Here is a 15,883-nt window from a genome sequence, read left to right as displayed (position 1 = left end):
TCATGTGGAATGGGGCTAATTACTGGAACAAATACTTGTTCTCATGTGGAAGGGGGCTAATTACTGGAACAAATACTTGTTCTCATGTGGAATGGGGCTAATTACTGGAACAAATACTTGTTCTCATGTGGAATGGGGCTAATTACTAGAACAAATACTTGTTCTCATGTGGAATGGGGCTAATTACTGGAACAAATACTTGTTCTCATGTGGAATGGGGCTAATTACTGGAACAAATACTTGTTCTCATGTGGAATGGGGCTAATTACTGGAACAAATACTTGTTCTCATGTGGAATGGGGCTATTTACTGGAACAAATACTTGTTCTCATGTGGAATGGGGCTAATTACTGGAACAAATACTTGTTCTCATGTGGAAGGGGGCTAATTACTGGAACAAATACTTGTTCTCATGTGGAAGGCGGATAATTACTGGAACAAATACTTGTTCTCATGTGGAAGGGGGCTAATTACTGGAACAAATACTTGTTCTCATGTGGAAGGGGGCTAATTACTGGAACAAATACTTGTTCTCATGTGGAAGGGGGCTAATTACTGGAACAAATACATGTTCTCGTGTGGAATGGGGCTAATTACTGGAACAAATACTTGTTCTCATGTGGAAGGGGGCTAATTACTGGAACAAATACTTGTTCTCATGTGGAATGGGGCTAATTACTGGAACAAATACTTGTTCTCATGTGGAATGGGGCTAATTACTAGAACAAATACTTGTTCTCATGTGGAATGGGGCTAATTACTGGAACAAATACTTGTTCTCATGTGGAATGGGGCTAATTACTGGAACAAATACTTGTTCTCATGTGGAATGGGGCTAATTACTGGAACAAATACTTGTTCTCATGTGGAATGGGGCTATTTACTGGAACAAATACTTGTTCTCATGTGGAATGGTGCTAATTACTGGAACAAATACTTGTTCTCATGTGGAATGGGGCTAATTACTGGAACAAATACTTGTTCTCATGTGGAATGGGGCTAATTACTGGAACAAATACTTGTTCTCATGTGGAAGGGGGCTAATAACTGGAACAAATACTTGTTCTCATGTGGAAGGGGGCTAATTACTGGAACAAATACTTGTTCTCATGTGGAAGGGGGCTAATTACTGGAACAAATACTTGTTCTCATGTGGAATGGGGCTAATTACTGAAACAAATACTTGTTTTCATGTGGAATGGGGCTAATTACTGGAACAAATACTTGTTCTCATGTGGAATGGGGCTAATTACTGGAACAAATACTTGTTCTCATGTGGAATGGGGCTAATTACTGGAACAATACTTGTTCTCATGTGGAATGGGGCTAATTACTGGAACAATACTTGTTCTCATGTGGAATGGGGCTAATTACTGGAACAAATACTTTTTCTCATGTGGAATGGGGCTAATTACTGGAACAAATATTTGTTCTCATGTGGAAGGGGGCTAATTACTGGAACAAATACTTGTTCTCATGTGGAATGGGGTTAATTACTGGAACAAATACTTGATCTCATGTGGAATGGGGCTTATTACTGGAACAATACTTGTTCTCATGTGGAATGGGGCTAATTACTGGAAAAATACTTGTTCTCATGTGGAATGGGGCTAATTACTGGAACAATACTTGTTCTCATGTGGAATGGGGCTAATTACTGGAACAAATACTTGTTCTCATGTGGAATGGGGCTAATTACTGGAACAAATACTTGTTCTCATGTGGAATGGGGCTAATTACTAGAACAAATACTTGTTCTCATGTGGAATGGGGCTAATTACTGGAACAAATACTTGTTCTCATGTGGAATGGGGCTAATTACTGGAACAAATACTTGTTCTCATGTGGAATGGGGCTAATTACTGGAACAAATACTTGTTCTCATGTGGAATGGGGCTAATTACTAGAACAAATACTTGTTTTCATGTGGAATGGGGCTAATTACTGGAACAAATACTTGTTCTCATGTGGAATGGGGCTCGTCAGCACTTAAATTCGCCGATTTATGATTTTGAATTTTAAAAAAATGCATCAGTCAATATCCGATTTGTGTGTAATACATATTCGCGATCAATCGCAGTTGCGAAAAATCGTGGTACGAATGCGGGAACACACTTGAGAATCACTGCAGGAGGTGGGGCCTGTTTGTCACATGCCAATTAACAAGTCTTTTGTTATCAAGGGACAGTAATGGACCCTCTTAATGTATGCCATTAACACGTTCATTGTTATGATTAGCGGACAAGTGGGATCGAATAACCGTAAACGAGTGTTTGTAACAACGAAGCCAATTGCCAATTGGGTATGTGTTCTAGTTGGTATGATTTTTATTAAAATGCTGTCAATACCGTTTTAAAACTGTTTGTGTTATACGAAAGAGGTTCCAGTTTGTTAAGTGTTTTTTTTCAAATAAAATGCTTTTTTATTCTAATATCAACATTAAAATTAGAAACTCTATGTGTGTGTTTGTTCTTAAAAAGTAAACTACCGGTATATAAATCAATAATGTCAATAATTCAAAAATAAATAAATTGATACATATAAAATAGTAATAAGTGTGGTTAAACGCAAACAATCAAACAAAAAACAGCAATTAAAATATTCTTTATTAATTTGTGATAAATACGCATGTTGATCACACATCGTCATCTTTTCATTTGGTTAATTGTCTTTCATCGGCATTCGCTGCGTGATGGCTAATATGCAACACCCCTGAAAAACACAATGCACCTAATGGGTAATACAGTTATAAACAATTAGCGCTATTTCATTACCATTCTACATAAACGAAGTCAACGCATTCGACACAGCTGTAATGCACACGCGTTTTAAAGAAGTGTCACGTGTCAGTTAAGTACCTAGTGTAATCTACATCCCTTTGTGTCAAAACCGGATTAATCTTGATTACGAAACAGCAGTGAATGTGTGCATGGATTATGTTGGAATTTAATGCCTCATGTGTACGGTGAAGTTTTAAAATATTGTTCAACTTGGTGTTTGTATTTGTTCAAACATAGAGCATGATTGTTCGTTAGGATCTTAAATTCGCCGATCGGTCGACTGACGAAATTTATGAAAATTAATGCCTGGCGATTAATAATGGTTTCACAGTACTTGTTCTCATGTGGAATGGGGCTAATTACTGGAACAAATACTTGTTCTCATGTGGAAGGGGGCTAATTACTGGAACAAATACTTGTTCTCATGTGGAATGGGGCTAATTACTGGAACAAATACTTGTTCTCATGTGGAATGGGGCTAATTACTGGAACAAATACTTGTTCTCATGTGGAATGGGGCTAATTACTGGAACAAATACTTGTTCTCATGTGGAATGGGGCTAATTACTGGAACAAATACTTGTTCTCATGTGGAATGGGGCTAATTACTGGAACAAATACTTGTTCTCATGTGGAATGGGGCTATTTACTGGAACAAATACTTGTTCTCATGTGGAATGGGGCTAATTACTGGAACAAATACTTGTTCTCATGTGGAATGGGGCTAATTACTGGAACAAATACTTGTTCTCATGTGGAAGGGGGCTAATTACTGGAACAAATACTTGTTCTCATGTGGAATGGGGCTAATTACTAGAACAAATACTTGTTCTCATGTGGAAGGGGGCTATTTACTAGAACAAATACTTGTTCTCATGTGGAAGGGGGCTAATTACTAGAACAAATACTTGTTTTCATGTGGAAGGGGGCTAATTACTAGAACAAATACTTGTTCTCATGTGGAAGGGGGCTAATTACTAGAACAAATACTTGTTCTCATGTGGAAGGGGGCTAATTACTAGAACAAATATTTGTTCTCATGTGGAATGGGGCTAATTACTAGAACAAATACTTGTTCTCATGTGGAAGGGGGCTAATTACTAGAACAAATACTTGTTCTCATGTGGAAGGGGGCTAATTACTGGAACAAATACTTGTTCTCATGTGGAATGGGGCTAATTACTGGAACAAATACTTGTTCTTATGTGGAATGGGGCTAATTACTGGAACAAATACTTGTTCTCATGTGGAAGGGGGCTAATTACTAGAACAAATACTTGTTCTCATGTGGAATGGGGCTAATTACTAGAACAAATACTTGTTCTCATGTGGAATGGGGCTAATTACTAGAACAAATACTTGTTCTCATGTGGAATGGGGCTAATTACTGGAACAAATACTTGTTCTCATGTGGAATGGGGCTAATTACTGGAACAAATACTTGTTCTCATGTGGAATAGGGCTAATTACTGGAACAAATACTTGTTCTCATGTGGAATGGGCTAATTACTGGAACAAATACTTGTTCTCATGTGGAAGGGGGCTAATTAATAGAACAAATACTTGTTCTCATGTGGAAGGGGGCTAATTACTAGAACAAATACTTGTTCTCATGTGGAAGGGGGCTAATTACTAGAACAAATACTTGTTCTCATGTGGAAGGGGGCTAATTACTAGAACAAATATTTGTTCTGATGTGGAATGGGGCTAATTACTGGAACAAATACTTGTTCTCATGTGGAATGGGGCTAATTACTGGAACAAATACTTGTTCTCATGTGGAAGGGGGCTAAGTACTGGAACAAATACTTGTTCTCATGTGGAAGGGGGCTAATTACTGGAACAAATACTTGTTCTCATGTGGAATGGGGCTAATTACTGGAACAAATACTTGTTCTCATGTGGAATGGGGCTAATTACTGGAACAAATACTTGTTCTCATGTGGAATGGGGCTAATTACTGGAACAAATACTTGTTCTCATGTGGAAGGGGGCTAATTACTGGAACAAATACTTGTTCTCATGTGGAAGGGGGCTAATTACTGGAACAAATACTTGTTCTCATGTGGAAGGGGGCTAATTACTGGAACAAATACTTGTTCTCATGTGGAAGGGGGCTAATTACTGGAACAAATACTTGTTCTCATGTGGAAGGGGGCTAATTACTGGAACAAATACTTGTTCTCAAGTGGAATGGGGCTAATTACTGGAACTAATACTTGTTCTCATGTGGAATGGGGCTAATTACTGGAACAAATACTTGTTCTTATGTGGAATGGGGCTAATTACTGGAACAAATACTTGTTCTCATGTGGAATGGGGCTAATTACTAGAACAAATACTTGTTCTCATGTGGAATGGGGCTAATTACTGGAACAAATACTTGTTCTCATGTGGAATGGGGCTAATTACTAGAACAAATACTTGTTCTCATGTGGAATGGGGCTAATTACTAGAACAAATACTTGTTCTCATGTGGAAGGGGGCTAATTACTGGAACAAATACTTGTTCTCATGTGGAAGGGGGCTAATTACTGGAACAAATACTTGTTCTCATGTGGAATGGGGCTAATTACTGGAACAAATACTTGTTCTCATGTGGAAGGGGGCTAATTACTGGAACAAATACTTGTTCTCATGTGGAATGGGGCTAATTACTGGAACAAATACTTGTTCTCATGTGGAATGGGGCTAATTACTGGAACAAATACTTGTTCTCATGTGGAATGGGGCTAATTACTGGAACAAATACTTGTTCTCATGTGGAAGGGGGCTAATTACTGGAACAAATACTTGTTCTCATGTGGAAGGGGGCTAATTACTGGAACAAATACTTGTTCTCATGTGGAAGGGGGCTAATTACTGGAACAAATACTTGTTCTCATGTGGAATGGGGCTAATTACTGGAACAAATACTTGTTCTCATGTGGAAGGGGGCTAATTACTGGAACAAATACTTGTTCTCATGTGGAATGGGGCTAATTACTGGAACAAATACTTGTTCTCATGTGGAAGGGGGCTAATTACTGGAACAAATACTTGTTCTCATGTGGAATGGGGCTAATTACTGGAACAAATACTTGTTCTCATGTGGAAGGGGGCTAATTACTGGAACAAATACTTGTTCTCATGTGGAAGGGGGCTAATTACTGGAACAAATACTTGTTCTCATGTGGAAGGGGGCTAATTACTGGAACAAATACTTGTTCTCATGTGGAATGGGGCTAATTACTGGAACAAATACTTGTTCTCATGTGGAATGGGGCTAATTACTGGAACAAATACTTGTTCTCATGTGGAAGGGGGCTAATTACTGGAACAAATACTTGTTTTCATGTGGAATGGGGCTTATTACTGGAACAAATACTTGTTCTCATGTGGAAGGGGGCTAATTACTGGAACAAATACTTGTTCTCATGTGGAAGGGGGCTAATTACTGGAACAAATACTTGTTCTCATGTGGAATGGGGCTAATTACTGGAACAAATACTTGTTCTCATGTGGAAGGGGGCTAATTACTGGAACAAATACTTGTTCTCATGTGGAATGGGGCTTATTACTGGAACAAATACTTGTTCTCATGTGGAAGGGGGCTAATTACTGGAACAAATACTTGTTCTCATGTGGAATGGGGCTAATTACTGGAACAAATACTTGTTCTTATGTGGAAGGGGGCTAATTACTGGAACAAATACTTGTTCTCATGTGGAAGGGGGCTAATTACTGGAACAAATACTTGTTCTCATGTGGAAGGGGGCTAATTACTGGAACAAATACTTGTTCTCATGTGGAAGGGGGCTAATTATTGGAACAAATACTTGTTCTCATGTGGAAGGGGGCTAATTACTGGAACAAATACTTGTTCTCATGTGGAAGGGGGCTAATTACTGGAACAAATACTTGTTCTCATGTGGAAGGGGGCTAATTACTGGAACAAATACTTGTTCTCATGTGGAATGGGGCTAATTACTGGAACAAATTTTACAGCAAAATAAATCCACTGGAGTTGGAGAGGGTTACCTGGTGGTCAGGTTTCTGACCCCTGTGCACACATTCCCATAGCAACCGTGTCACACACAGTATGTGGTACAGCATCCCCGCACTAGTACTGTCACACGCCTGGCCTGCAGAAGAAATGATGTTTAATAGGTCTGCTTCTGTTAACCCTTGCCCAATAAGAAGCAAAGTGAAAATGGCTATGTGCAAACAGCATAAAACCAGAACAACCTGCCAGTAACTCAGTATCTAAGGGTTGGAAATGAAGCCTTTAAAACTTGAATTTAGTAACAAGAGGGCCAAGATGGCCCTAGTTAGCTCACTTAAGAGGAGTCATTTCAGTCAATCTTTACCAAACATAAAACTTGACCTAGATATTGTCCAGACAAACATCCTGGTCAAGTTTCATCATTATTGAACCAAAACTCTGGCATATGGAGTGATCTTGTTTTTGTAAGATTTGACCTGGTGGCCTATATTTTGAGTTGACCCCCCTTACCAAATATCAAACTTTGCTTACAAAAATAAATATTATGACCAAGATTCATAAAATCTGAAACAAAATTGTGACCTCTAGAGTGTTTACAAGGATTTTGTATAATATAATGAAAATTTCGACAATCTAAGGGCAATAATTATGGCATTAATTATGTGATATATATAAAACCAATCTTTTCACCGAATTTCATGATGATTGGACAAAAATGTGACTTCTAGAGTGTTCACAGGCTTTTATATAATAAAACATGCATGCCCCCCATATGGGCTCTCAGTTGTAGTGGCAGCCATTGTGTGAATACGTTTTTAATCACTGTGACCTTGACCTTTGACCTAGTGACCTGAAAATCAATAGGGGTCATCTGCGAGTCATGATCAATGTACCTATGAAGTTTCATGATCCTAGGCCTAATTATTCTTGAGTTATCATCAGGAAACCATTTTACTGTTTCGAGTCACTGTGATCTAGACCTTTGACCTAGTGACCTGAAAATTACTAGGGGTCATCTGCCAATCATGATCAATGTACCTATGAAGTTGTATGATCCTATGCATAAGCATTTTTGAGTTATCATCTGGAAACCATTTTACTAGTTTGAGTCACTGTGACCTTGAAATTTGACCTAGTGACCTGAAAATCAATAGGGGTCATCTGCCAGTCATGATCAATGTACCTATGAAGTTTCATGATCCTAGGCGTAAGCATTCTTGAGTTATCATTCGGAAACCATTTTTCTGTTTCGAGTCACCGTGACCTTGACCTTTGACCTAGTGACCTGAAAATCAATAGGGGTCATCTGCAAGTCATGATCAATGAACCTTTGAAGTTTCATGATCCTAGGTGTAAGTGTTCTTGAGTTATTATCCGGAAACCATTTTACTATTTCGAGTCACTGTGACCTTGACCTTTGACCTAGTGACCTCAAAATCAATAGGGGTCATCTGCCAGTCATGATCAATGTACCTATGAAGTTTCATGATCCTAGGCCTAAGCGTTCTTGAGATATTATCCGGAAACCATCTGGTGGACGGACGGACCGACTGACCAACCTACCAACCTACCGACATGTGCAAAACAATATACCCCCTCTTCTTCAATGGGGGGCATATATATAAGAAAACTGCCCCCCCCCCCCCCACCGGCCATGTTATTCAACTGACCGGAACCATTTTAAAACTCAACTCTCATATAAAAGAAACAAATGTTCTGACCAAATTTCATGAAAATTGGGCCAAATGTGACTTCTAGAGTGTTCACATGTTTTCACTATATACATTTAGAGAAAAATGCCCCGCCCACTGGCAGCCATGTTTTTAAACCGATCTGGACCATTTTCGAACTCGTCCGAGATATCAATAAAACCAATGTTTTGACCAACTTTCATGATGATTGGGCAAAAATTGTAACTTCTAGAGTGTTTAAAAGTTTTCTCTATAGCCAAATTAGAAAAACTATCCCCCCCCCTCCCCCCGGCAGCTATGTTATTCAACTGACCGGAACCATTTTCAAACTCAACTCTCATATCAAGGAAAAAAATGTTCTGACCAAATTTCATGAAAATTGGGCCAAAAATGTGACTTCTAGAGTGTTCACATGTTTCACTATATACATATAGAGAAAAATGCCCCGCCCACTGGCGGCCTTTTTTTTCACCGATCTGGACCATTTTCGAACTCGTGCGAGATATCAATAAAACCAATGTTTTGACCATCTTTCATGATGATTGGGCAAAAATTGTGACTTCTAGAGTGTTTACAAGGTTTCTCTATAGCCAAATAAGGAAAACTGCTCTGCCCACTGGCGGCCATGTTTTTCAACGGACCAGAACCACTTTTGAACTCGACCAACATATCATTAAGGCAAACATTTTGACAAAGTTACATAAAGATTGGGCATAAAATAAGACTTCTACAGTGTTTACAAGGTTTTTTTTTTTTTTTTACCTAGTTTTTGACCCAGCATGACCCAGTTTTGAACTTGATCGAGATATCATTGGGACAAATCTTCTGACCAAGTTTCATGAAGATCCGACATGAAATGTGGCCTCTAGAGTGTTTACAAACCAAATGTTTAATGCACATCACCCAGCTTGGGGTTCCAACAATTCAGATGCAGAAGGTCGGGCGGTAATTGAATGGTTGGACGAGCAAGATCTTATACTGCTCAATGACGGTTCTCCAACCAGACTTGACCCGCTGGGTTAAACTCCCACATTGACCTTACTGCTGTTAATGCCAGGATAGCAAGTGCATCTGCATGGGCAACTGTTAATGATACCATGGGATCTGATCACCTCCCACAACAGGTTACACTGCTCAACTATATTGCACAGGGAACTGATGCTCAATGCTCAGGAGAGCAAATATTTTTATTGGAAAAAGCTAACTGGGCTCAGTTTAGGGACCTCTGCTCAGATCTCTACCTTTCAGATGTCCACTCTCAGGACACTTATCTGTTTTGTAACACTTTAACTAGTAAGATACTGTCCATAGCGGAATGTAGCATACCGGTCTCCTCCGGCAAGGTTAAGGCCAGAAATAGGGTCCCGTGGTTGAATGAGGCGTGCTCCAAGGCGGTACAGAACCGTAAAAAAGCATTAAAAATTCTTAAAAAGAACCCCGCTGAACATAATCTCCTTAATTATAGGTCCCTCGAACATCAGGCAAAGCGGGTTATTTTGGACGCAAAAACTCAAAATTGGAAAGAATTCTGTGATTCAGCATTTATTAATAAGAAAAATACTAGGGATTTTTGGCAAAAAATTCCCAGAATCAAAGGAAAAACATTCACCCCTGCACCGCTACTTAAATACAAAGGCAGAATTGCCACCACCCCAAGGGACAAGGCTCAATTTTTGGTACAGCATTTCCAATCTGTCTCCAGTGACTCAAACCTTCCCCTTGAAACTCAAAAGCAGTTTAAGACTGAGCACCAAAACATTTTAAATGAGCCTGGGGACAACAGCACGCCTCTCAATTTACCATTTACTATAACAAAATTATTAATTGCCATTAACACCAGGAGCAACACTGCCACGGGGCCTGACAAAATAGCATATTTAATGTTAAAAAATATGCCAGCCATAACTCTTAAAATTTGGCTTAACCTATTCAATCAGGTGTATAGGACAGGCACGGTACCACCCGAGTGGAAGCAGGCCACAGTGATTCCGATTCCTAAACCCGGTAAAGACAAAAATGATACAAACTCATATCGTCCAATAAGTTTAACATCTCACGCAGGTAAATTACTAGAAATAATGGTCAAAAATAGATCAGAACACTTATTGGAATCTAATAACATCCTCAACCCCTTCCAGTCTGGCTTCAGGAAGGGGCGATCCACTCTAGATCAGCTAGCTAGGTTACAACATAATATTCTTTCTGAAAAAAAATCAAGGGCAATCAGTATTAGCAATTTTTTTGGACCTTCAGGCCGCCTTTGATTTAACATGGGCCTTTGGCATATTAAAAAAGCCTATGGAATCACTGGATACTGCTTTCACTACCTCAGAGCTTTCCTAGAGGGTCGTAAAATCCAGGTCAGGGTCGATGGAGAGTTATCAAAGGTAGCCATAACTTACCGCGGAACCTCCCAGGGGTCCGTTTTATCCCCGACTCTGTTCTCCCTTATCATTAACGGCCTACCTGATGCCGTAAAAGACTCAGGAATGGTTATCTCCCAGTTTGCCGATGACTCAGGCACTTGGTTAAAGGGGTCTAACATGTTACGCCTGCAAAAGAGGGCTCAAGCAGGCTTAGACTCCACATGGAAATGGGCAATTGAATAGGGATTCAACAAAAACAGTAGGAGTACTTTTTGGCGACCAAATTCAGCACTCTTTGGACTTAAATTTAGGTGGCACCAAAATTATTTTTGAAAAAGTGGTGAAATTTCTATGTACCTAGATAAACAGTTAACCTTTACTTACCACTTCAAATATTTGGAAGAAAGGTGCGAAAGGGACCTAAATTTAATGAGATTGTTAAGAGGCACAGGTTTCGGATCAGATAAAAATAGCCTCTTAACTCTCTACAAGTCCCTTATACGCCCAAAGCTAGATTATGGAGCCCAGATCTATGCATGTGCAAAGCCAAACGCCCTAAAAATGGTTGATGCCATTCAACATAAGGCACTTAGGATAGCTCTGAGGGCCCTGAGCTGCACATCGGGCGCACTGCTTGAAGAGAAGGCCGGTATTCTGCCTTTAGACTTGCGTCGAAATCAGCAGTCCCTTAATTTCTGGGCCAGGGCTAAGTCTCGGCATGGTTCAAACCCTGTTCACAAACTTGTCGGGACTGGCACCTTCATCAAGGGGAAAATACTTAAGCGTAAGCATGTCACCCTACCATTTGGTGCGAGTACTAGGACCCTTGTTAATTTTTTTTTAAATATTGTCTTAACGCCACTCTGGGGGGACGTCCTTCCTTCATAGCCCAATCCTCTATAAGTTCCATACAGACAGGGTCTTAGGTTGGAGCATCACGGCTATATTCCCTGTCTGCAAGTGTTCAACATAGTGTCACACTTACAAATGCATGCTAATTTTAATACTAAACATAATTTAGAACTATATTACATTACCTATTTAAATTGTTTGTTATAATTCTATATAATTGCATGTTTACATGCAAATCCCCTTCTTTTTTTCTTATGAGAGCTATTAAATCAGGCTCTTCCTTCCCTATTAATTAAGGTTTATAAATCATAAATCATATAAATTATAGAGTTCCTAGCATAACATATAACTCAAACAACAAATTACACCTATCTATAGGTTTATTATGTATGTAGACATATTGTGGCAATGTTAAACCACTTTGTGATCTGAAAAAACCTAAAATATTAATAAATTTTGCTTATTTTACAAATACATGTGTAATCCTTTTTCTCCCTAGAAACATAAAATCAAAAGTATTATTATGTTAATTTTAACAATAAAATCACAGATCACAATGTCTAAAGACTCCAACAAACCCATTGCAGTATATACTGAACAGTGGGTCTAGTAATGATGATGCCATATACAACAGTATGTGTTTTCACCATCTTTACTTATAAAAATTGGGCTATTCTCTCTCTCTCTTTCCTTTTAAAAACATCCAATAACAATATCATATTAATAATAATAACAATAAGAAGAAGTATAACAACATAACATGAACACAGTAATGTATTACTATAAAACAAGTCATGTATTTCTTTAAAATTCAAGTTCTTTTGGATGTAATTATCCTTTTCTTTCATTTCATATATTTTCTGCATAGAAATTCTTATTGTTTACATTCTGTAAAGTGCAATGTCAAGGTCGTCAGCTGTGGGAAAATTTCTATTTTAAAACGAATTGACCTTCTTTTAATTTTTAATAAGAAATTTCGGCCAATCAGCGCCATCGTTATATAAGCCTATTAACAAATACAAACGCCGCTTTTTAACAGCGTTAGGCTCAGATTATATGCAGTTTATAATGAGTATTGCATTTATATCCAATCTAATTTAATTAAAAGTAAAGCTATTTTTTAAATTACTAGATTTTTATTAAAGCACCGCACCAACACTGCAAAGTTTTCTATTTTTATAAATGGTACAGCCCAGTAAAATCGGGCTGTCCATTTTATGGCCGTTTTTGACCTTTTAATGCAGAGTTTTATGTTAAGCAGTGCGCTCCGGCAATGGTTTATTAGCCGAAGTCCCGAGGGTAAACTACCCCATAAGTCAGTCAGTTTACGAACAAATGTGGACGGACGGACGGATGTCGGACAAAGACCGGTCACATAAGCTCACCTGAGCAATCAGGTGAGCTAAAAAGATGCGATGATTATAATGCTAACATGTCAGATGGATAACAAAGTTATAAGGTGTTCAAAACATCTACATGATAAATTCCTTTTTTGATTGATTTAATAAGAAAATTCTATCAACTTGACCATTATATTGTTTCATGATCCTAGGCATAAGCTTTCTTGAGTTATCATCCAAAAACCATTTTACTGTGTCAAGTAACCTTGACCTTGACCTAGTGACCTGAAAGTCAATACGGGTCATCTGCAAGTATTGATCAATGTACCTATGAAGTTTCATGATCCTAGGCATAGGCCTTCTTGAGTTATCATCTGGAAACCATTTTTCTAAGTTGAAACACCGTGACCTTGACCTTTGACCTAGTGACCTGAAAATCAATAGGGGTCATCTGCGAGTCATGATCAATGTACCTAAGTTTCATCATCCTAGGCCTAAGCGTTCTTGAGTTAAACAATTTTACTATTTTGGGTCATCTCAATGTACCTATGAAGTTTCATCATCCTAGGCGTAAGCGTTCTTGAGTTATCATCCGGAAACCATTTTTCTAAGTTGAGTCACCGTGACCTTGACCTTTGACCTAGTGACCTCAAAATCAATAGGGGTCATCTGCAAGTCATGATCAATGTACCTATGAAGTTTCATGATCCTAGGCATAAGTGTCATTGAGTTATTATCTGGAAACCATTTTACTATTTCATGTCACCGTGACCTTGACCTTTGACCTAGTGACCTGAAAATCAATAGCGGTCATCTGCGAGTCATGATCAATGTACCTATGAAGTTTCATGATCCTAGGCATAAGTGTTCTTGAGTTATCATCTGGAAACCATTCTACTGTTTCGGGTCACTGTGACCTTGACCTAATGACCTCAAAATCAATAGGGGTCATCTGTGAGTCATGATCAATGTACCTATGAAGTTTCAGCATCCTAGGCCTAAGCGTTCATGAGTTATCATCCGGAAACCATTTTACTATTTCAGGTCACCGTGACCTTGACCTTTGACCTAGTGACCTCAAAATCAATAGGGGTTATCTGCGAGTCATGATCAATGTACCTATGAAGTTTCATGATCCTAGGCCTAAGTGTTCTTGAGTTATCATCCGGAAACCATTTTACTATTTCAGGTCACCGTGACCTTGACCTTTGACCTAGTGACCTGAAAATCAATAGGGGTCATCTGCAAGTCATGATCAATGAACCTATGAAGTTTCATGATCCTAGGCCTAAGCGTTCTTGAGTTATCATCCGGAAACCATCTGGTGGACGGACATACATACGGACAGACCGACATGAGCAAAACAATATACCCCCTCTTCTTCCAAATGGGGGCATAAAAATAACTTTAACAAGGTATTGATGACTTAACATTTTTTTATGAAAACGCAGAAAATCTGAATAATGACATTTAATTCACTAATGAAATTATTTAATTTGAATAGCTCATATTGTTCATTTATACATATTAACACATATTAAGAAACCTACATACAATAATTGTATACGTAAATTAAGACTAACATAGTTACACCAAAATATATTAGTAGATGAGAATAGACAAGAATTCAAGCAAAAATCAAACACTAGTACCTCTATGTTTGCCGGACTGGCCAGGTTTGTCACTGCCTGGTGTTGCCTCCACCCAGCATTCCAGCATCAGTGGTATCAAAGTCTGAACTGCTTTGGAGATGTCACTATCCAAGCTGGATGATGAGTCTGGCACTTTTGATGCCATGCTGCTGAATTTTTAGATTAATTTAAGATTCATTTCATATTTTGTGAAAGGATCCCAAGCAGAATAAATTATTGTCAACCCCTTAAGATGGTGATCGAACATTGACCTCCCACTCGCTAGGCAGAAATCATATCCAGTACGCCACGGCATTTAAAATTGCAATATCAAAAACCCAACTATAATATTGAGTCAAAAAATGTAAGATGGCACACGCCAACATTAATTTATCTACGCATGCGCTTAACGCAGTTTACTGGGGCATTATTATGTTTGTTGGTGCATTATTATATTTGAAAGAATACATTTAGACACATGGAGAAGAAACTTTGCATACTTCATAAAAAGGGTGCTACTTTATAAAGGTGCTGTTATTATACATGTTTGTAGAATGGCATGTCATAAATTTTATTGATTTTGCAACTTTATGTTATTCATATCAAAGCATATGCAAAAAAAAACATGCACAGACAAGTACCTTTATAACTTGAAATAATTCTCAGTAGCCATCTGGGATTTAACCACAAATAACCATGGTACAAGTTACACCAAAAGCAACTGTTTACCTTAAGAGATATCCTGGAGATGTCCACAAGGCATGATAAGACTGTGAAAACGCCTGCACACAATTAACTTTGCTATCCAGAAAGTCCAAAGTCTTGTTCACATCGCATTCACCTTCAGACGCTACATCTTTGTTTTCTCCATGAAACACTAACACAGCTTTCAAAAATTTCTGAAGTCGACTCATCACCAACAGTCTCCATTTCATCGAGGAAGTACCGCTACTAGGGTTAATGGTCAATGACCTTGACTGGCCTTGACCTTGCTGCCTTGAGATCTGCTCGATGAAGTTGGTGAGCACCTGCAGTGATTTTTTTGCTTTATATTTAAAAGCCTGTGCCTTTTGAATGGAGAAAAATATGGCGAGTAACCATGAAAATCGGACTAAATGAAACATTATTAATATGGTGATACAAATCAGCATGCCAATAGTTTATTAGTGCATGTTGAACTGAATTTTTAAATTAATATTATAAAGTGTTAGGAATTATATGGCTGTATAATTAAGTCA

At 38.4% G+C, this 15,883-nt stretch overlaps 1 protein-coding gene across 3 annotated transcripts in view; it reads right to left on the bottom strand.

The window, feature by feature from the left end:
* The window catches only part of LOC127855344 (testis-expressed protein 10 homolog), a 41,908-nt gene that overhangs the window by 21,953 nt on the left and 4,072 nt on the right, over nt 1-15,883 (bottom strand). For 2 of the 3 annotated variants that reach the window (XM_052390833.1, XM_052390835.1), the window contains exons 4-6: nt 15,375-15,673; nt 14,667-14,815; nt 6,801-6,904 (exon numbers count right to left, since the gene is read on the bottom strand). In XM_052390833.1, coding sequence (XP_052246793.1) covers nt 6,801-6,904; nt 14,667-14,815; nt 15,375-15,673 — 552 coding nt within the window. The remainder of the gene's footprint in view (nt 1-6,800; nt 6,905-14,666; nt 14,816-15,374; nt 15,674-15,883) is intronic. The other variant, XM_052390834.1, reaches the window with a different exon arrangement.

Source organism: Dreissena polymorpha, chromosome 13 (assembly GCF_020536995.1).
Source record: "Dreissena polymorpha isolate Duluth1 chromosome 13, UMN_Dpol_1.0, whole genome shotgun sequence".
Taxonomy (NCBI): Eukaryota; Metazoa; Mollusca; class Bivalvia; order Myida; family Dreissenidae; genus Dreissena; species Dreissena polymorpha.
Note: the sequence above shows the minus strand (reverse complement) of the source record. Positions and strands in the feature narration are given on the sequence as shown.